The sequence below is a fragment of the Leuresthes tenuis genome, unplaced genomic scaffold (assembly GCF_036924035.1).
Source record: "Leuresthes tenuis unplaced genomic scaffold, fLeuTen1.0.hap1 SCAF_8, whole genome shotgun sequence".
Lineage (NCBI taxonomy): Eukaryota > Metazoa > Chordata > Actinopteri > Atheriniformes > Atherinopsidae > Leuresthes > Leuresthes tenuis.
In genome coordinates this window covers 15,397,774-15,420,120 of record NW_027325362.1, presented here as the reverse complement: position 1 = coordinate 15,420,120, position 22,347 = coordinate 15,397,774, and the positions used below count along the sequence as shown (strand labels likewise).

Sequence of the window (22,347 nt, the reverse complement as noted above, 5' to 3'; positions counted from 1 at the left end):
ACCTACCGCTGCTCTGCCGTTGCCATGGATACAGTGCCCTCTCTTTCTCTCCCATTTTCCCCCTCAATCCTCTCTCTCTGTTGGTATGGAGGGCTGAGACGAGAGGAGAAGTGGCTCTGGCTGCTGCCTCTGCGTCATATTCATACCAGTGCAGCTGAGAGCTGCCCCAACCCCCCTCCCCCCCCCTCCCAACCTCCGCCCCCCACTTTCCCATCCACCTCCTCTTTCCTTCCTTCCTTTCCTCCTTCCTTCCTACTCATCATCCAATTTGCACACTGCTAGATCTCCCCCCTCCATCCGTGTCTCCTATCTGCATCTGCTCATCACAGTCTTGCTCTCTCCGCTGGACCCGCTTGGTTTCCTCTGCGTGGCTGACCTGAGCGGACTTTTCCCAGCGAGCGTGGGGAGAGAAGACAGAGGAAGACAAAGGTAAGCGCTGATGTGGAGGATATTGGAGAATGTTTGTGTGTCAGAGAGTGTGGAGGACTGAACAGAAGGAGAGGACAACATCTGCAAAACAAAAGACTGAGAGGAAAGCACTGATGTCATTAACTCACATAAGGTATCAAGAATACCACCAGGAGCCTTTTTAAAGATCTTGTTGAACAATTTATAAACATACAAGGTTGTCAGTGCGTGTGAACAAGTGTTTGAGTGCTATATAAGGACTATACACTAAGAGGGGATGTATGCCTCACTAAGCCAAGTAGTCAGTGTGTCTGTGTGGAGGCACTTTGCTGTCTGTCACATTGTGTTATTGAGCTGCTGCTGCTGCGTGTTCCCACAGTGGAGAGGAGGCGAACGGAGGGGGAACTTCATTATTCTCTGAGAGCTTTTTGAGCATTGTGTGGATGTGTTGACAGAGCAGCAATCTCTGTATCTGCAAGAGTAGGAGAGTGAGAGAGGATTGAATAAGCATGCCCAACAGTACAGTTAGCACCGAAGTGCTCAGCTTCAAAGCCTAAACACCCATGGAAACAGAGGCCATTTCCTAAATCTGATCCACACACCCTGCCTTTATCTCTTCTTTCACGCTCTCTTTTCCCCCTAACAGCATTGGGGAGGTCTCTCTGGCTCTCATATCTTCTTTCATGCAATAATAGAATTTGCAAATGGTAAACCTACACGTCGCACCTTGGAAAGTGCACATAAATACAAAACATCACAGGGAGATGAAAGTACTCACAGACCAAAGAGACAAAAAGGTGCGTGTCTGTGAGGGGGAAATGAAAACAGGGGAGAAGAAGAGGAGGCCCAGGGGGTTGTTCATTTTGTCTTGGTCTTGACAGCAGTCTCTGACACTGTGTATGACATTTAACTGTGATGCCTCTGCCAGTGTGCTGGTGTGTGGGGAAAGTGCCTGTCAGCTTTCATTTCGGCGGAGACGCTTCTTTGTCTTTTGTTTGTATATTAGATGCGAGTGACAGAGAACAGCGATGTGAGGTTTGTTAAACTGAGCTTCAACTCACTTGGGGGGCTTTGGAATACACAGATATAATAGACCAGTTGTTGCAATCTTTTTTTCCCCCCTCCACCCTATCATAATGACATAATCTCCCACACAGTTGAAACAATGTTGTGTTCCACATACACGTGTTCATTTCCATCAAATTTAAAACCAGGTGATATTAATCATATGAAAACGCTCAAATGGATTGCATCAATTTCCATGATTAAGATCACTGATCCAGGAGTTTTTCTATTAATTCCAACAGTTAGTTCACTTCTATACGTTTCACCATTTCAGACATTTCACACTGCTTTTGGCCCTCTTTTGCAGATGTGACAGCCTGATATAGATCGGAAATTTTGATGCTGGAGTAACAAGAAAACCTTCTTCTCTTTTGGAGACGATGAAGAGTAAGACGCTTGGGGCAATTTACACATTTTATCCAGCAGGGCGGCTCTGACTCCACTGTTTGTAATACTCTCAGCACAGTACACAGCAGAGTACACCTAACAGCTGAGCAGAGGCCGAAACTTCTGTGATCTACTTCAACAGTTTATTCATCAGTTTTGATCTATTTTAACTGCAAATGTTTGAACTTCTCTGCCTGCTTGCGCCAGTTTCAATGTCCTCACATTTGGAAGATGCAGCAGCCCAGATCACAAATAATTCTTTTTTTTTTTGCCCATATACGGCCCAGATCTGCAATTTTCACAAGGCCAACATCTGGCCTTGAATGACTGTGTTGACTCCTAAGCTCAGCCTTGTGTCCACCAGTCATGGCCCAAATCTACATGGAGCTTTGGGCCACATCTGGCCAAAATATCACTTGCCTTGCCGGTGCTGTAGCGAAACCATAAGTGCCAGAAGCAGCACAGATTAGGCACAAATGTGTGTGCTATCTGGGAGTCAGTCAGAATTGAAAACCAGTGACAAATCAAATGATTGACATTGACCATCATTGTTTTGTGTTAGAAATCGTGCAGTGCGTCATTGCACTCGGCTGCCTAAACATTACTGCAGCTTAAGCACGCCACCACTGCCAGCGGCTTCCCTGAGCAGAAGAATGAACACCGCAAAAACTCCTCAGGAACAGCTGGAGGAACACAATAAATATCCTAACTTGTTTACGTCCCAATTCCAATTTTATCCACGGGAAATAGCCAGATTTATGAAAGCCCTCACGCAAACAACCCGCCGAACCCAAAGGATCTACAGCCGGTCTGAGCTTTTTTGGCATGAAGTGGACCAACATGATATCAAGCAGGAGATTTTCATGTCAGAGCTGGATTAGTGTTTTGTGTTAAACACAATGACTTCATACATTCATTTCTTTGTTCATAAAATCTTATTTTCTGTGCGCTTCCCCACTGCCTTTCCATGTGCCATATGTTGATACCTCCCTGAAAAAATAAGAACCACTTAGGAATTACTGTACTAGACTATACTGTGTCAGAACATTTAGTCTTTTTGGTGTTTCTTACGTTCAGTCACAATAACGCAGGGATACGAGAGTGTATTGTTCATCCGACTGGATCAGAGCAACAAAGACATCCAGATCATGGGAGTTAGTTATGTGCTTGTGTGTTTGTGTAGTGAGGTGTGAGATTGTGAGATTATTGGCATGGAGAACAATCACGCTTGAGCCAAGAGAAGTTATGGGATGAACAGGAAGTGAGACCAGAGAAGTGGTGGTGGGGGTGGGGGCCGAAGGAAATTAAACGCAATCACACAGAGCTGCATCAACCTGCAGAGCGGTTGAGGTAATATCAACAAGGTGGGGACATTTAATTGACAGATAGAGGTGAGATTATAAAGAAAAATTAGGGTTATAAATAGAGATAAGAGCCCGGAGCTTCTAGTCTGACATCTGTAGTCGAGCCAGACTCTGCAGACGTGCTGCCCCTGTTGGTTGTGAACACGTGCACATAGCGTGCACTCTTCCTGCCTCCCATGGGTCTCCGGTGTCCCAGCACTCCAGGAGGGCTTTGCATTTTTAATCGATACTGTCTGTAGTGATTAACACCAGTGTTCTCTCTCTGCAGCAGAAAAACAGAAAGGAAAGGGAGACAGTAAGAGCGATGTGAATCTGTCATATAAGAGGCATGGTGTGTGTGTGTGTGAGCATGTGTGTGTTTGCTTGGCAGTAATGACCCTCTGCCTCTGGGCTCCTACTGAGTATGTTTATCTCCCACAGCAGCACAGGGCAAAAATAGACGATGCATCACTGCCACACAAGCACACACATCTTGTGCATTTTCTCTTTTTCCTCTCCTTTGCTCTAATTGCCTCCCTTCTGCATTCTCCATTTCACACACACACACACACACACACACACACACACTCCCTCACTCCGATCCATATTACTTAAACCAGTCTCACATACTGCTGAGGCTCTTTCTTCCTATTTCACTCCTCTCTCATTTTCCCTCCCACTCGTGTTGCAATATGTCTATTAATGATGCAGCTACAGCACCGCTGCCAACTTCCTGCCTCTGACAGAGAGAGGAGTGTGGCTATGTTGTACATGGCCTGCTTTGTACCACTCCCTCTTATCTCTCCACCCCTCTGTCTGTGTTGTTTTCCTCAGAGTTAGCCCATGCGAGCAGTGTGTGGACTGAGTGCAGCTGTTTCGTTCAGAGAAGAGCCCAACATGTGAGAAGATGTCTGTTGGAGGTTGTGCTTGTCCCGGTGAGTCTTTACCCTTTTCTCCTCCTCTGTCTCTGTGTTCAGCGGTGCTGTCAGAAAGATGACTTATGTAAAAGTGCTGCAAAGCCCCCTTGGGGCCATCATCAAGCTGTGTGAGTTTGTTAGTATGAGTGTTCTAAAGCCATGTCACACTCTCCATGCTTGTCCTAAAACAAGGTTATAGACTGAGCCTGTAGGGTTGAGTTGTTCAGCCGATCCTCTCAGTCACGCTAGCTTGCTGTGCAGCAGATCAATGGCTCTTGGAGTTTTACCACATACAGAGACACCGAGATATCGATAAGCACTTCATTTGCTGACTCTTTTTACTTTTTCTCAGCTTAATCTGGCCGCTTCGGGCCATCTTGACTATTTGGAAGTCTTTCATGTCTAGAAGAGTTGTGGGAAACCACTGTACGGATATGGTTTGTCATAACTGTACCATGGTTCAGAAAAAAGTTCAAATTTACATGCTGCTCAATAGGTTAAAGCGTGTCTCCCTTGATGAGTTTAAACCTTTAATGAGGCTGCTTAAGATTTAACTAAGAGTTGAATTTGCTTGGAGTTAAGTTGCTTAAGCTGTTGTTTGTAAGTGTGAGTATGCTGTTCAAATCCCTGCATGTTTTCATTCATATACCAAGTGTGACTTTTCCTGTAATACAAACCCTTAATGTCTTGAGCTTTGATTAAAGATTATTAACATTTTACTGTACTTTACAGGTATTTCGTTTCAACACTCGGCACTTATGCTACAGTATTATTGCAAAAGGAAAGAGATCAAGCACAGTCTGTGTCTGTCTGCACATGTTAGTCTTTGGCAAGCAAACTGTTTTGATAGTTTTTATCAAGCTGATCTTATAATCTGCTCACTTCCAATGGAGTGTTTGATCCTTTTTTTGACTTTGGAGCGATTTCTCTTTGACGGTATCCCACTGAGAGCAAGCAGGCTACAGAGTTGGTTGCCTTGTTGACGAGGAAAAGCTTCACGGTGCCAAGGGACAGACTCTGTGTAGCACAAGGGAGCGAGTATCAGACAGAAATTGAATCGTAGCATCTGCTCTGGGGGATCTCAGAGAGAGCAGATTGAATTAGGGTGTCAGTATCATTTTAATGGGGGCACAATGATTCATTGGCAATTGGCTATCAGATGGAATAATATCAAGCCTGTCCTTGATGTCCTCTTTCCTCCTCTTTACCATTCAGCTTCTTCCTCACTCTCTAATGTAATTTTCCAGTATCACAGCCGCTCTATTGACAGACTTCAGTGTGGAACAGAAACTTTTAATGACCTCCACATGTTTTTGAGGGATGTTCAGAGAAACAAAGTCCACCAGAGAGATCTGCCATGTGCAAGTGGTGCACCAACATTCACAGGCTTACACATGCTTTCACGCGAATGCTGAGCATGCTCCTGCCGTTGCGCACACATGCACCTTCACGGAGAGCCTGCTAGAACAAGTTTAGACTGGTAAATCTTACAGATACTAACAGAACAACACAGACTGACACTGGTTTCAGTTTCTCTCTCCCTCCTTGTGGCTGTGCTGTAAATCATTAAACTTGTAGACTTTACATTCTTACATGATGGTGGATGGAAGATTCTCTCTCTCTCTCTCTTTCCCTCTCTCTCTCTATATGTATTTTTATATATAGACTGATTTTAAAAACAAACTCTCTGTGTATAAGCCCTAATAAAGAACAGGCTGCTCCTGTCTGTCTTGTTCTTGGACATCCTGCAGTTGTTGTGACTTTCCTGTGAATCAGCCTTTTTAAGGCTTTGTTCCTTGCATGAAGGAGTTTTGTCATAACACAGTGGAACCAATCACATCCTTTGTTCAGGCTAAATGGTAAAAATAGATTGCCTGTGAGCTGAAGATACCCCCACTCCACTCAAGCATGTGCTCCCCTTTGCTCACCACTCTGTTTCACTCTAACCCCTCCTTCATCTCACTCTCTTCCCCTCTTTCTTTTTCACCCTTTTTTCACTCCCTCATTCCTCATTGCTTTTTGCAGAGGCAGTGTTACCTCATGCAGAAAGTCACATGGTTCCTTATTGGAGAAAAGTGACTTAAAGCAAGATGGCAGCCAAACAGCTAGGGCTTTTTTTGATTACTGTTACACAACAACGCCACTGCCCCAGCTTTAACTCGCTGCACTAAAAGCCCGTGCCTCTCTATCGTTTCCTTAATTTTTCACCTCTTTTCTTCCTCTTTATCCCACTCTTTGTCTACCCCAGTGAGTCTAACAGATCTTTTTTGCTAGATCAAAATGGCTGTGTGTGCAGAGGCAGAGAGAAAGAAAGAATGCGTGGGAGACAGAGATGCTGGGGAGTCAGAGAAATGAGGAGGGGGGTTGCAGAGTGGCGCCGAGCTTTAGTGATGTCACATCTGCTGCAGGCCGAAAGGATGGCAAAAAAAAAAAAAAGCTGGCATGGGCTACTCTGCCAAGGGGAGGGGGAAGGACGGTGACAAAAACTAAAAGGAAAGGATTTCTATCAAGACATACCTGTATTTGTGAGAGATGCACAAACTGCAGTCTTTAAAACATGACAGCAGGCTTGGGACTGAGCTGGTGATAGCAGCTGGGCTCAGACTGAAAAGGAATTGTCCTGACAACAAAAGGAGCCACCTGTGTGCTGTCGGTTCAAATGTCCTCTCCAGATTTGAACTCAGGAGTAGTCTTCAACGCAACACACAACCCAACAACATGCTGGCTGATGTCAACGATGAATCTAATGTACATGCAAATCAAGGCAAATGTTCATGTTTGTGTAAATTTAAGAAGGCTTCACCTTAAACAGGAAGCTAGAGCATAAAGACTTGAATAGACTTTGAGATGTGATCAAGTCCTGTGGCACAGTTTCATTAATAATACATTGGAGAGCAGCTCCATATAGTCACTAAAGCACATCATCATCACAGCCAGTTACTTTGCTGTTCAGTTGAAAAAGAGACATTAAAATCTCCGAAAAGCTGTGCAATACTGCAAAAAGCATGCTTAAATTCCTTTTTGGTGGATTTTTCCTCTTTTTGTAAAGACGCATTATAGTAGCGGATTTCTTTTTCCAGGTCACACTGTTTAATTCTTTAGACATCAGCACAAACAGAGAGACAATAGAAATTCTGCTTTATTCTTGAAATTCGCCGCCCCGAAACCTGCAATTTAAGTTCAGTCAAATCCTATCTGTCAGCAACAATCCTCTTTGTAGTGAAAGAATTGACTTATTCTGTGTGAAAGTGGATCCGTGACATTTCTCATCGCGAGTGTCCGCACCTCCAGTGCTCACACGGACGTGTTTGTCTTCCTTTATCTTTTGATTTATCTTGAGCACATGCTATTTAGCTTCCTCTCGTTGAGCCACAGAATCATCCTCTGTGTGCAGTGTTGTGTTAGTCCTGTCTGGTGCCTTGTTGCTATCACTACCAGTCAGTTGACGCGACCGTTTCCCTGACAAGGTTTGTGTCTTTGCTGTGGAAAAGCAGCAACAGGAATCAGAACATCCCGTTAACCAGCACTTGCTTTAGCTTTCCCCCCGTACTGTTTCACTCTCCTTGTCAAAAGTTTGTGTAAAGACGCCGCCTCTCTGAGGCCTTTGGTTTTCAAGGCCTGTGTGCACACAACAAGGTCGGTTTCTTCCAGTGTAACAGCTGTCAAACCGTGTTTATAAGTTTAATTTAAGCCATTAAAAACCAAATCTATTTTTATTATACTTGGGACAGCATTACTGTTTTGCATGATAAGGGATAAATAGCAGCTGGTTATGAAAGCTATGCAGCCCACCTCTGCATAAAATAGTCCATGCAAGGTGCTCTTGAGGCAAAATAATCTATAAATACAAGAGGGTACGTTAGATCTAGTGTGGTACCAGACCGGTTTTCCTGTGACAAAAATAGGAGTTATCACTGCCTGCCAGCGCTATACTTGCCATGTACTCTATAAATGTGCTTAATGTGACTCTTACTGAATACAGATGAAATAGGAGTCAAACACTCCCACAGTGTTACCATGCAATATCCCATATTGCCAAATAAATGACACCTTGATTTGATCCGACTTTATTAGTTTTGTGGATGCATATCCGGTGTCCAGTGCAACTCCTTCGGAAAGACATGGAAAGATTAGACTCATTTTAATTGAGAATGATGTTACTTGTAAAGCAGTATAAACTCCAAGAGGAATCTAAATAATTCCATGTCCTATTGGTTTCTGCTTTGAGGCACTAGGAAGACGTTCTCAGCCGGTGCCAGCAGAGGGAGACACCGTACTTCCACACCTATCCTTTGCACAGACCATCAGTGCAGAACATAGTCCGAGTAACAGGGGTGACAGTTGGATTCAGGAAAGTCTACATTTAGGCCTAACTAAAGGCATTTATTCACTTATTTTAGCTGAGCAGTTGTATGAATGATCCCTCCCCCCAACATGAAACAACCAACACGTGAAGTTCCTGCTTGCCAGTAGAAATGACCTACAGTGTTGATTTTTAAGGGATTATTTACTGGTAGTTCTAAGATGGCAGTAAAATCTGAACAGGATATTGCAGGTGTAGGTAATGTGTCTTTTCTGACAGGGTTGTAATTCATGGCTCTGGACAGTTTCCCTGGCAGCATTAGTGTGACCAACTTTCTCTGATCTGGGCTTCCTCGGGTGTTTGCACCAACACACGAACTGGGCACGAGGTAATTTAAGTACTTATTGACAACACCTCAGGCATCATTTCTGCACAGTTCCCTGGTTGCAGCATAAATGAAGCACAGACGTATTTCCATCATTTTTTTCTTGTCATTTATTAGCTGTAGTCATCCCTTATCACAAGTCCAAAGTTATACCTCTATTTGACTTATTATTGCTTTTCACTCCCAAAAAATCGTCAAACTTTCTCATTTGCACAGAGCTTTTAGCTCTGCTTGATGTAGGCTTTATCCCGTGAGAGTGATTGTTGTGGGTCAGATGTGTTTACCACATGAAATGCATTGCCTCACTTCTCTCTGGTTTGTACAATTTCCACAAGCTGACTGGCAGCTCAAATTAAAGCCTCAGCAAATGAGCTTTAAATGCACTTTGAGACCACAAAAGATTCTCCGGCCTCAAAATATATTGCTTGTAAACATTAGAGCAGATATTGATTGAAAGTGAGGCTGCAGGTTATAAAACCCTAACATGAGTTGAGGCTAAGAAGGGCTCAGAGCTGTGGTCTGAAGGATGTGAGGCATCAGCCAAGTCAATCATCTTAAATAAGCCTTTGGCAGGTTGGCTTGAGTTATATTACCTATTCAGATAAATATTATTATCATAGATTGTCTTAATGGTAAAACAGACTTTTTGAATCTTCCCCCCTTTGGTTTTAGGATATGAAACCACTGAAAGATTATTATTTTTTTAATTCTATCGCATTTTTTTAAGGCCACAACAGACCGAACAGCACTACTTTGTGTAGTACTTTATTACTGATTGAAATTTTCCCAAATACTCCAAATTCACAGTAAATAATCCCACCACTTCTTTTGTCCATTTTTTAATCCAAAACATCAGAAAACCCTCCCCATGCTTTTTTTTAGTCACGCATTTTTTAATGTTTCAAGTTCAACTTTTACTTGTGTGTCATAAAATGAGTTGAAGATCAAGGCGACACTTTTTTTTTGTTTGTTTTTCCTGATTCCTATATTAATACTTCCCTTTGAAACAGCTGCGCAGCGATGGCAGCATGAAGCCGTTTAGTTTCAACCATTAGCGCAAACTAAATAAATTAAGCAGTGGAACAAGCTGACAAAGGGTGTAATGCAGTGTAACAGTGATGAGAGAAGTATTCACACTCTTTATTTGGGAACAGGAAGGTCACAAACACCCCTCCTGAGAGTTAACGTCATAAGTAAAAGTCCTGCCCGCAAACTGTTAGTTGACTAAAAGCATGTAAATATAATTAATGAAGTGTACTTAAGCATGTAATGTGGTTGGTTTATGCAGGAATCAGTTTGAACCAGTTTGCATAGGACCTCAACCAATGGGAAGTTTGATTATTGATTACAGATTTTGATAATAAATTGATTATCTTATCCCCTCTGCAATGGAAGGTTTTAAAAGAGTAACAAAGCAAATGTAGTGGAAAATTCTGTCACATATGCACGATCAAAATAGCCAACTTGAAATACTTTTCTCCACTGAATAATTGACTTCTCTTTTTTTATTTACATGCAGAAACGTTTAGTTTATGTTTTATGTACTAGTTTAGTCTCTAACACACATGTTATACGAGTTTTACGTGCAGAGTTCTTGCTTTGTAAGGGGAATAAAACTGCGTGATGCAGTGCAACGTTTTGCTTTAAGATTAGGTGGTGCGTGAGTAGAAAGTAAAGTACAGGGATTAGACTCAAGCAAACTAAAATGATGCAAAATGTGTTCTTATGTGCAGCACTTAAGTAGAATTACTTAGTTTACAGGCCACCATCGCCGTGAAATGAGATATAGTCTGTGTGAGGGTTGTTTCTCTCAAAGGGGACCCACCTTGTACCACGCTGGGGGGGCCACTGGAGCACTGATGAGACCCAGACGAAACAAATTGGGGGGCCCTTTGAGGGAGGGAGCCCTGTTTTCGTCCGGGTCTGAGAGCCGGGATGGGCGGAGGAGGCTGGAGGAGGCGGGGCCTTCGTTTGTTCGCGTCTCGGCTGGCAGGAACAAAGGGTCCTGTAGTATTAGAACATAGGTATCACCGTCCTCCTGCCAAATGACTTTTAAAGCACGAAAATTCCGCTTGCGAGTCGACCTGAACCGGGGGAACTAGTGGTAGCGTCTCACTTTCAGCCGCTTGCCGCCTTGTTTCGCATCTTGGGAGTGAATAATCGGCAGTGGCGCTGGAGCTTTCCCCCCCATCCAGCAGCTCCGGCTAGCAGCGAGGCTAGCTGTCTACAAACACCTCGGCTCGGTGTTGAACGACACCGCGTCTCCCTGACCGTTTCACCGCAGGTAACTTCAACTCACAGCCACGCTACTTGAGCAGTGTCGCTGGTTCACCATTAACCACCCGAAACTGCTCGCTGACTGCCACTTCGTGTTCGAGGCGGACAGCTTTGATGATGGTCTTGCAGCTAGTGCGTTAATAGCTTAGCAATGGCATCCATCCTCCGCAAACGGTTAACGTTAATGAGAGCGGCCCTGCGGTTAGTTTTCGCCTTGTCCCGGTTGGTTAACTGAATGCTTCAGTTTTTCTTTTCTTTCTTTTTTTTCTTTCTTTATGAATGGGGACCGCAAATGCTCACAGAGCGAGAGGAATTGACAAGAGTCCAGCGAGCAGGAGTGCGAGTGCGCTGCAAGTCTCCGCACATAGCTTTGGATGTTTTATTGGCTGTGGGCAATCTTCTGGATGCAGCTCCATTGTTTGCAATGAGGACTAAACTGCACCACGGTCTCATTATGGAGAGTTAACCTTTGTGAGAGCCGGTATCCATCACGGGCTCTGGCGATCTGTTAGAAGATACCCAAAGGTTGCAACAATTCACCTCTTTGTCACGGAGACTTAAACACACGATGCTTCTCTGTCTTTCACGAAAAGCTTATGTTTTGGCTAAGGTTGATGGATGATCAGGGTTTTTTTTTTTTGTTTTTTTTTGTCGATGGTTTAGCTGTTATGTCTCGGGATCCCCTTTCATGGTGTGTGCTGGAGTTTGCTTCAACGTGAGAATAATCCGCGTCAGCTTTATTTTCTCTTTGGGATATTTGGGCAGTTGCTGCACCTTTCCATGCTTTGATATCTTTTCTGCACCTGAGATCAAACGTTGTTTTAATAGGTGGAGAAAAGGAGAGATGCGTTGCTGTGAAATTTCAGGGCATAACAATGAGGACAACATCAGACTGAACAAAGACAGATAGGTTGGGTTGAATGCAATCTGCGGGCTAATGGCTGAGGGGGGTGGGTGGGGGGTTATAGGTCAGATGTAAGATGCAGATAACCATTGTTGGGTTTCCCTGCACAGGTTCACCCTCACAATGACAGTGATGAGAAGATGACCTGCCACGACTCGCTTGGGTCTGCTGAAAGCTTGCAAGAGAGGGTTGAAAGTAAATTAAGAGCGGAGTGGTATTTGATCAAGAGTTGTGAAGGAGAACAGGCCACTTCTTCTCTCCTTCTAATCTGTGTCTGCCCTGTCTTTTCCCCCCCCACCACCCATTTGTGGAGTGGTCTCCCTGCGGGGGGGGCTTTCCCCTGACTTCGGTTCACCAAAAAGCGATGAGAGAGTGTTGAAATCCCATCCCTTGTTGGGTTTGGTCCTGCCTTAGAGCTGCCCGTGTCCAGACTGTCTCTCCCCCTGCTGGTTTTAATTAGGTACAGTCCTGCTTTCATTTGCCAAGCTGACAGTGACCGACTGCTCGAATCACCACTGCGCTGCCCCTCAGGTGTCCGTGGAGAAGGCCTGAGCAGGCTGAGCTCGTGTAAACATGGCTAGTTTTCTGTGACCTGGGCTTTGCCAACATTTTTTTGCCCCCTCGTAACAGATTCCCTCTCGCTTTCCTATGTGTGTTTAAAAAGTCAGCTTTAAGGGTGGTTATGTTTTTTTTTAAAAAAAGATCATCTCAGCCGTCACTGCCTCCTCTGTTAGAAATAACTGGGTGAGGTTGTGTGTCATCGGTTTGTTTTGGGCGCCCGTGGAGCAGATGTAAACGGTGGCTTTTTTTCTGCGCCACAAACTGTTTGAACATGACTGCGGGTGGACAGGGGTTAACGGCAGCCAGGGTGGGGAGTTGGGGGATGGGTAGGGGGAGGCCGCTGGAGAGGGGGAGAGTTACACAGTGCAGAGGGGCATGTTTGGGCTCACATGGGGCTGTATGCAGAAATGAGGGTTGCCTGTAATGGTGCAAGAAGACCCTCTTTCCTTGTGTCCACTCATTTCGCTGATTGCTTCCTCAGATGTCTGCAGGCTAATAAGTATTCCCACTTCTTGTTTTTTTATTTTTTTTGTGTTTGGCCATCCTCATGATGATTTGTTTTCTTGTCCATTTAGCAGATTGAAGATGCATTAGATAATGAAATTGTTTTGGCAGCAAGCTTTTATTTCAGCAAATCTCAACCAAATCATCCAACATTAGATTACTTTGATAATGCTGTGATTTGAATGAGCTAAATCCAAAGTAATCTAAATCTCTTTTAATTCTCTGCTCTTTTTTTCTTCTTCTTTTTTTTCCCTCCTCCTCTGCTCGTGTGCAGGCTGTTCGTCAAAGTCATTCAAGCTGTACTCTCCCAAGGAGCCCCCCAACGGCGGCAGCTTTCCCCCCTTCCACCCGGGCGCTATGCTGGACAGAGATGTGGGGTAGGTCGCGGTCGTACTCTCAAAATGAAAAAAAAATCGGGAAAGAAAATGCAGGAAACTCCTGCCGCCTGTTTAAGCAACACAGCATTTATCAGGCTCTCTGAAAGCTGTGAGTTTTAGTCACGTAATTAGTTTTAGTGATTCCGTTTTTTTTCTGGTGAAATAGCGGATTGATTTGATGTTTCATGATCTTTTGTGGTTTTATAGCAAAATCATGTTTTTTTTTAAATTTTTTTATTAATGCCCTACTTTTGGTAGTGATAATAGGAAAAATGAAAGAAGACAACTTTTTAACGTACCTTCTGGTTGTTGAATTTGATACATTATAGTTACTTTTCCCCCCTATTGTTTTTTTATTATAGTGTATTAGCTGAAAGTGTTTGTTTGTTGGTGCAAATAGGATCTTTTTAAAAAGCTGTTTGTGCAAAAATTATTTATTTATTTATTGATTTATGTCTTCTCTAGGCCCACACCCATGTACCCGCCCTCTTACATGGAGCCTGGAATGGGGTGAGAACAGTAGTTGTAATTGGCTGGAGGCCAGAAGCTGTTTATATTGTTTTTCTGTCCAGTTTGTGTTTTAGATTTTAAGCGTGACATTTGCATCGTTGCCTTTCGTTAAAGCTTAGTCTCGACTCTCCTCCCCTGCCCAATCTTCTCTTTCAGGAGACCTACGCCGTACGGGAACCAGACAGACTACAGGATATACGAGCTGAATAAAAGATTACAGAACTGGACCGAGGTGAGAGCGGTTTCTTTATGCACACGGAGTACAACTTTAGATGTAGAAAACCACTCAATCAGCGTCACATCTTAGTTGGGCTCATGATCCTGTTGTCAGTTACCCCCCCACAAGCTCCACCAGCTGTTTATGCGTAGCTAAACATGCTCGGGATTTGGTGGGAAATTAAGCCGAAGCGCACACTGATTTAATTTACGTTCAACTTGTAATAGGATTGTCTGGTCAACCTGGCTGAAACTTAATTAGTGCCAACTGTTGTATGCTTAATCGCACAACAGCATAGCTGCTACAAGCCATGATTTTTTTTTATGACAGTTTGTCATGTTTACATCGTAAATCCTTCGTAAACATGCTAAACTTTTTTTCATTGCACCGACAAAACATGCAGACACACGTATTCTGTCAGCCAGACGGTCCAGAGGGAGAGTCCAAAGGTTGTAGATGTGGGTATATTTGAGGAAACTACGTTTGCTGCTTCTTCCTTTCAGCTGTTTTCGGTATATTCGAGGTTTTTGTTGATGTGTGTTGTTCTGTTTAACTTCCTCAACTCGCTCCAGTTAAATTACACCCACTCTTCCCTGTAAACATCTGTCCACTTTAGCCCATTGGTTAGTTCCTCTTGTAGATTACCTTAGTTCGGAGAAAACCGAGTAATGTTTCTTCCTCTGCTTTCAGGACTGTGACAATCTCTGGTGGGATGCCTTCACCACGGAATTCTTTGAAGATGATGCCATGCTCACCATCACTTTCTGTCTGGAAGACGGTCCCAAACGATACAGTGAGAAATAATCTTTTGTGCACTCTCAGTGTGTTTATGGACATCCTGTTTCCTGTTGTTGCCACTTAACTTCGTCTTTGTAGATGATGACAGTTTAATTTTTGCCATTTTGTTTGCAGCCATTGGCAGGACGCTGATTCCTCGATACTTCAGAAGTATCTTTGAAGGAGGCGCCACTGAGCTCTTCTATGTGTTGAAGCATCCAAAGGAGTCTTTCCACAGTAACTTTGTGTCCCTCGACTGCGACCAATGCACCATGGTCACCCAGAACGGCAAACCCATGTTCACGCAGGTAAAGTGGCCCGTGTTTATGTGAAGGCTGCTAGGAAACGGACCTCCTCCCTCCGTGATCTACTGACCTGTTAACCTCCACCTTTTCATCTCTTCCCTGTGGATTAGGTGTGTGTTGAAGGCCGTCTGTACCTAGAGTTCATGTTTGATGACATGATGAGGATCAAGACGTGGCACTTCAGCATCAGACAACACAGAGAAGTCCTGCCCAGGAGCATTTTGGCTATGCATGTGAGTTTCAGAGAAACTGAACACTGAATCCAGTGCACACACACTACACATATGTATTCATCTCACTTTTTTAACCCAATCACAGGATCCGCAGATGCTCGATCAGCTGGCTAAAAACATCACCAGATGTGGGCTTTCCAACTCCACGCTCAACTACCTCCGTGTAAGCCCCTTTTTTTCTAATTGCATTCTTCTTCTTTTAAATTTTTTTCACTGAAATAACCTCAACTGCAGACATTACAACAAGTTGCTAACATTCCCCCTGACCTCTTTGGCTTCTCTCTTCACCCTTTCTTTAGCTATGTGTGATATTGGAGCCGATGCAAGAGTTGATGTCCAGGCATAAGACTTATAGTCTGAGCCCCAGAGACTGTCTGAAGACATGCCTTTTCCAAAAGTGGCAAAGGATGGTCGCACCTCCAGGTAACCCTGAAATGGCATTTATGGCCGAGCGTCCCTTCTGGTCTTCAAGCTGCGGTTAATTACAAACTAACTGCATGATGGCTACTTTTATTTGCAGACGACCTTGAAACCGTAGCTTCAAATGCTTAACTACTGAACTTGTTCTGCTCTTTCTGTGTGTAGCTGAGCCAGCCAGGCAAGCTCCGAACAAGCGGCGGAAAAGAAAGGTGTCTGGTGGAAGCACCGTGAGCTCCGGCGGAGGCAGCAATAACAACAGCAACAGCAAAAAGAAGAGTCCAGCCAACAGCTTTTCACTCTCCAACCAGGTACCTGTAAGCTTTGCTTCAGCCTGACCTCTATCTGCACCGCCCCGGTACGACTGAGCAAACAAGTGGAGAGTAAGGGGGTGAAAATGAGGGCAAAGGAGTTAGAAAGCTGACTGTGTAGTGGGTGGTGTGGTGGGTGAGAGTGTGTTCAGATGTAGCTCTACCAGCTGCTGAGGATGGAGATAGTTTACCAGGGCTTCAGGAGGTGGGGTTGGGATAAGGGTTCAGTTCTGTAACTTGACGCAGGGTGAGTTGATACAGTCAGTAAACCCCTCATGTGTTACAGTGATGGGCAGTCCCTGGTCCTCTGGGGCCACAGGTTAAAGGGTGTAGAGGAGATACGAGAGACCTCAGTCTCTGAATAGTGCTTGATATGTTTTGTGGGCTTGGGGAAGTTTTTCTTTTGCTCTGATATCATTGGGGTAGTTTGGTTTTCTTTCTTAACTTAGTCTTAAAGTTACCCCTGAGTCTATCAGAGCACACGATTCACACAGCACTGCTGTCTTTACTCACTTGGTTGCTTGATTGCGCGAACGAGACCCGAGGTGGAATGAAAACCCCTGCCGTGATGCAGCACTCAAGGATCAGGGATGCCCACTGCTGGCCAGTAGGGAGGGCCCCTTGACCCTGGTTCTTGGAACAAGGGCAGGGTGTCGGGGCCACATGGAGTACTCAGCAATCAGGGTAGAGGCTCTGACGGCACATTGTCTTGTTGTGATTGGATTCAGGATTAGAGGACGCTGATAACTTCATATTTTAGTTCTTGGTGTTCGTTAGTCCCCAAAACTGGGCATTGTACCAATTCTAATGCATTCCACTAAGATTGATTTGTAACATTTCCAATGAAACCCAGTTGGAGTGCACTTAGGTCATGTGCCAAGATGAAATAATCTACACTTAACAACTCGTCCGTGCAGCCAGACATTCCGCGCACCCCCTGTATTACGGGGATAATGTGTACCGGCCCTTGCTGTCCCCTTTAGGATGTGATGATGGTGGGAGAGCCCACACTGATGGGAGGGGAGTTTGGTGACGAGGACGAGCGTCTGATCACGCGGCTGGAGAACACGCAGTACGATGGGGCGAATGGCCTGGACGATGAGGACAGTTTCAACAGCTCGCCAGCACTGGGGGCACACTCGCCCTGGAACAACAAGGCTCCCTCCAGTCAGGAGAGCAAGAATGACAACTCCCAGTCGTCCCAGTAGAACGCTATGGTCCCAGCAAGTTGCTATTTAAAAAACAAACAAAACAAAACTCAAAGCCCACTGGGATCCACCTGAGCCAACGCATTAGCAGGAGGAATAAGGGAGGGCTGCCTCGGGCACTTGTGTTGAATACATTTTTTTTTCTTTTTTTCTTTTTGTTTAGTTTCTATAAAACCATAACGGTCGGTGAAAGACACGATAAAGCTTGTCGCCGTCACATGAAGGGAAGTTCAGAAGACTCTGACTCTGACTTTTGCTACCGCACAATGTTGCACAGTGGTGCTCAGCCTCTGCCCTTTGTCACTTTGGCTCTCGTCAGTCCTCTTAAGGTTGTGATGACGCGTGCATTTTGGCCCCCCCTGCCGCCCCCTCCGCCCGCCATCACTGCTCGCCGCCGCATTTGTGCCAAAGCTGGTGTGTCCTGTTGTCCGAGTGCCCGCCATTGCGATCATGTCAGTGGGTTCTTGTTCCAACCTCGGGTCTCTCAGCCGTGCGTTTTCCTTGACAACGCACCTCACTGTTTCTGTTGTGCTCATGTCAAAGGGAAGAAATGCTTAGCCTTTTATTTAACGTAATTTTTTTGCAGGCTGCAAAAAAAAAAACAAAAAAACAAACCCCAAACAAACTGTGTGCACTTTTAGTTATAAAAATTCAACGTTCGGTTTTTAAAAACTCAATTATTTGTTTTTGTAGGACCTGGTTGGAACAAAAACCTGTACAGTGCCGGAGCTTGAGGACCGGAGTTGAGAACCACTACGCTAAATCTTAAACACACACACACACACATGCACGCATTCACACACACACACACACACACACACACACACACAGTAGAGTGCACACACAGTGTAACATACACCTGCGGCATAAAACATTGAGGTACTGGAGAGCTGGTGGTACGCAGCATGTCTGGACCAGAGCACCAGACGTCACAGAAGTGTGTTTTTATTTTCTATGTTTTAGACTTGTTTTTTTTTTTTTTTTTGGGAAACTATTTGTAAAAAATAGACAAGCAAACAAAAACTCCCCAGAATATTCTTTGCACTGTTTTCCACTATTAACGGCAATCTATTTTTCTTATGGAGTTGACGGTGTACTTTAATTTTTTTCCTCCCCTTTTCTATTATTATTATTATTATTATTGATAATGTAAGAAGTGTAAAACATCTGAGACCTGCAGTATATTAATGTGTAAGTATTGCTGTTAGATCATTCTTATTGTGATGGTAATAACTGATGTAAGCCTCTGCTTTATATGTCATCCATCCGTGTCGGACACCACGCTGTTATCAGGCTCACAGACAAGTTGGGGAGAACAAGGGCGTGTGTTTTCACTATCGTGCTCCGTCTTGTGTGATGCGAGTCCAAAGCAGCACCACAGCGTGTGTCCCCGCCACCCCACAAAATCTCCATCTATTGTCTCCTCATGGCAGAACTGTTTGCTTTGTCTTGAAATCTCTTTAACTTGGGGTTCCTCTCTTCAGAGAATATAGTGACAGAAAAACTTCTCAAATTTGCTACTCAAAAAAAACATATTTTAAGAAAACAAACAGAAAAAAAAACAGTTTTGACAGGATTGTAAAATAAGAAAAAGACTTTTGTATTAACTTAAGCTTCCAAGAAAAAGTTTTTAATTACAATAAAGAAAGCTGCAGACCAAGGAGCTACATGTAAAGATTCTTATACTGATCACACGGCGCTGTTCTGTTTTCCGATGAATCATTTCGTTGGCGTTACTCCTCATGTTTGTGTCTGTGCTTGTATATTTTTAGGTAGTATTTTCTGTAAAGTTATTCTGTGTATTCCTTCCTTGAACTATGAGAAACTCAATCTAATGTAAAGAGATGAAAAGCCTCTTAAAAAAATTTTTTTTTTTTTTTTTTTTTTTTTTTTTTGGAACATGATTTTTAATGGTACAATCACTGATAAAAGAATTTTGCCCTCACTTTAGCAAACTGTATTTATTTTTCTATGTACTGACATGCTGTTTAGGTCCAACCCACTTGTACAATATCCATGGTGGTTTGTGGAGGAATTTGTGCGGCTGCTGAGTCAGCTAAAAGAGGCGATTCCATTTTGATTTGAAAGAAAGCCGGTTTCTCGTTAAAGAGCTATATTTGGCCTCTTGTAACCCCCCCCCCCCCCCCCCCCCCCCCCCCTGAAAATCAGATGTTTTTAAATCCAATTTGTGACCACAATTAGAGAAAATGTTCATTCGTAGTCTTATTTCTCTGCCTCGAGCTACTTAGATGTTGAAAATGTGGCCGGGTGGCTTAACCTGCAGTGAAACGTCCACCATCTTAACGGCATTTTTCGTGTTCCTGTTTTTATTGTTCAATTTAAGCTATTTAAAGAATTTTTTTTCTTTTTCATACGTGTAAAATATATGTCAATAGGAAATATATAGGTAGATTTCATGAATCACAAAAAATGCCGATGCTGACCAACAGTTTATACTACTGGAAGGTTACTTGAGGCCGTGACCTCAGGCCACTGTTTCAGCATCTCCTGTGTGGGTACACACACTTAAATGAAGCAACCAGAAGTCAGCCGACGACTGATGGACAGCAGTTTGCCACTTGCCCAACAGGGGTCTCTCAGAGCAGCAGACTGAGCAGCCCGTCAGAAATTCCTCCACCCTTCTATTTGGCGGAAGCGCCGTCTTTAAATCCACATCAAGCTGTTATGTTCAAATCCTCGTCCATTGTCTCCAGCACCTCTTAGTCTAATTTTGTGGCATAACAGTTGAGCAGTCGGACACAGAAACGGATCCGGGGCCAACTTATCAACACCCTCTGTTTTATAAGTTGAAATAATTTAGGAAATATGAGGGTGCGTAAGACAGAGAAATGGCAATGCACCCGTAGCTGGCTCTTGTAGCACTTCATCAAAAGGGGTGTTTTTATATCTATATTTTTTTGCCAGGTTTCTGTCATTGATAATTCATGTAAGGTATCAATAAAGATGAATTTTCACTGAAAAGCCTGGTTGCATTTATGGATGATGGGGAAAAAAATGATTTAGTGTATAAATGATACCTTCTCATTTTATCACAGGGATAGCGATCTTCCCGAAACAAAGTTTGACGTGGAACACGAACAGGACACTGGAGTGCTTGTTTCTGAGTGAAGCCCCAACTTGTCTCGAGTTAATTTCTCAACGGGACTCACCTCTTTCGCCCTTTACAAAGAAGTTACTCATTTCTTCTTGTTTCAGCTGAACTCATGTGGAAACCAGTTTTGAGAGAGAATTTGAATACATGTAAATAGCTGACACTGCGATTTAGAAAGCCTTAGTGACACCAGTGTATCGGGGCTGTTAAGTATGTAGCTTAGCTTTCAAGGTCATCCACAAATAAAAGTCGCTTTGTCATTAATGACGCAGTGGCCATGGCCCTGCACCATACCCTACAAAACCTGGACAGCAGCAGAGCCTAAGCCAGGATGCTTTTTCCTGGATGGTAGTTCTGCCTTTGATACCATCAGACCAGGACAGCCGATTGACCCTGGGGTCCCGACTCCCACCTTCAACTGGATTTTGGACTTCCTCACAGACAGACCACAGGTCTCCTCTGAACTCACACAGGGCTGCTGTGTCAGCCTGCACACCCATGACTGTGTCTCCACCCGGTGCAGCGCTGTCATCATCATGTACGCTGATGACATGACCATCTTGGGCCTAATAAAGGGTGAGTATGAGTCTGCGTACAGGGACTTGGACCAAAAACACGTCTACGGAGAGGAAAATGACCTCATCCTCAACGTAGAAATGTGAAATAATAGTAGTCTTTAGAAAACATGCACAGTCTCTGCAGCCTCTCATCAATGGGATTGAAGTGAATAGAGCTGACGGCCACAAGCTGACATTGACCCTGAGCCGGACTGTAAACTGTCTGTAAACAGTCTGGCTCACAGTGGAAAAGGCCCAGCAGCGGCTTTATTTCTTTAAGATGCTCGGGAAGGCAGGAGTGAGCACCCCCCCCCCCACTCAAGCCTACAGAGGACCGCTGGAGAGCATCCTCACTACTGGCATCACTGTCTGGTATGGAAACACCACCCAGGCAGAGAGGAAGGCTCTCCAGAGAGTCATAAAAACTGCAGAGAGGGTTATTAGGACTGATCTTCCAGCGATGGACTTCAACAGTTAGCTATGATATTAATAAGCAATTTAATATTTAAGTCCCTTGGACAACATATGTTGAATAATGAAACAGAAGTTGAGCTCTGTGAGAATGCAGCGCTTCATTCTGTTTGTAGATGAAGTTGGTTAAGAATGAAAAACCTCACCCACAGGGGAACACTGGGGGTTCTTTCAGGGTGTGGGGCTGCTTTGCCTGCTCTGCTATTGAAGGCACTGAATGTATTAAAAAAAACATTAAAATTGGAAAAAATGTTACCTGCTCTAAGAAAATGAGAGCAGATGTCAACAGGACATTCCACAACAGAATGGAAAATATGGCAGTGGGTCTGCTGTTGAATCCTGTTAAAATCTTTGAAAAGAGCAAAACTTTGATGTTACAGATAGGATTACTACAAACCTAAACTACCAGCAGACAGGCTGAAGAATATAGCTCAAATTAAGTGTAAGAGGGGGAATAGAAACACTTTTTTGACAAGCTAGCCATAACCATCTTTTTTTTTATTATCGAGGACTGAAACTAACCTGAAATAAATGCAAAAAGATTAAATGGCTTGATAAATAAATGAATATCATGATAAATGCAATTAAAATCCAATGAAACATTTTTTTTAACACAATGTGAAAGGACTAATTTTCTCTGCATTCATTTAAGCTTGTGTTATGGTCGCTGTTTATTTACTTCGCCGCTCAGTTTTAAATACCATTTGCTATTCTAATTGGAATAAATTGGATTTCTGTCTTTGTTTACTGTTAGTCATGCATTTATATCTGTATTTATTCCCTTTACATTGTATTGAT

The 22,347-nt window shown here is 43.8% G+C and overlaps 1 protein-coding gene across 4 annotated transcripts; it reads left to right on the top strand.

Moving 5' to 3' along the window:
* The first annotated feature begins 322 nt into the window (after positions 1-322).
* ldb1a (LIM domain binding 1a) lies at positions 323-20,391 on the top strand. 4 transcript variants are annotated; one of them, XM_072391026.1, is made up of 12 exons: positions 323-429; positions 4,038-4,138; positions 13,329-13,431; positions 13,897-13,941; positions 14,098-14,173; positions 14,849-14,951; positions 15,071-15,243; positions 15,351-15,473; positions 15,559-15,636; positions 15,773-15,896; positions 16,059-16,201; positions 17,185-18,051. In XM_072391026.1, exons 2-12 carry the CDS (start codon positions 4,111-4,113, stop codon positions 17,407-17,409), a joined length of 1,221 nt encoding a protein of 406 aa, XP_072247127.1. In that variant the 5' UTR covers positions 323-429; positions 4,038-4,110; the 3' UTR covers positions 17,410-18,051. The 4 variants fall into 4 exon arrangements, with proteins under 4 accessions (XP_072247127.1, XP_072247128.1, XP_072247130.1 ...); XM_072391029.1 differs by lacking the exons at positions 323-429; positions 17,185-18,051 and adding an exon at positions 18,103-20,391 and having other exon boundaries at positions 3,905-4,138; XM_072391028.1 differs by lacking the exons at positions 323-429; positions 4,038-4,138 and adding an exon at positions 10,777-11,092 and having other exon boundaries at positions 17,185-18,053.
* The last annotated feature ends 1,956 nt before the right edge of the window (positions 20,392-22,347 follow it).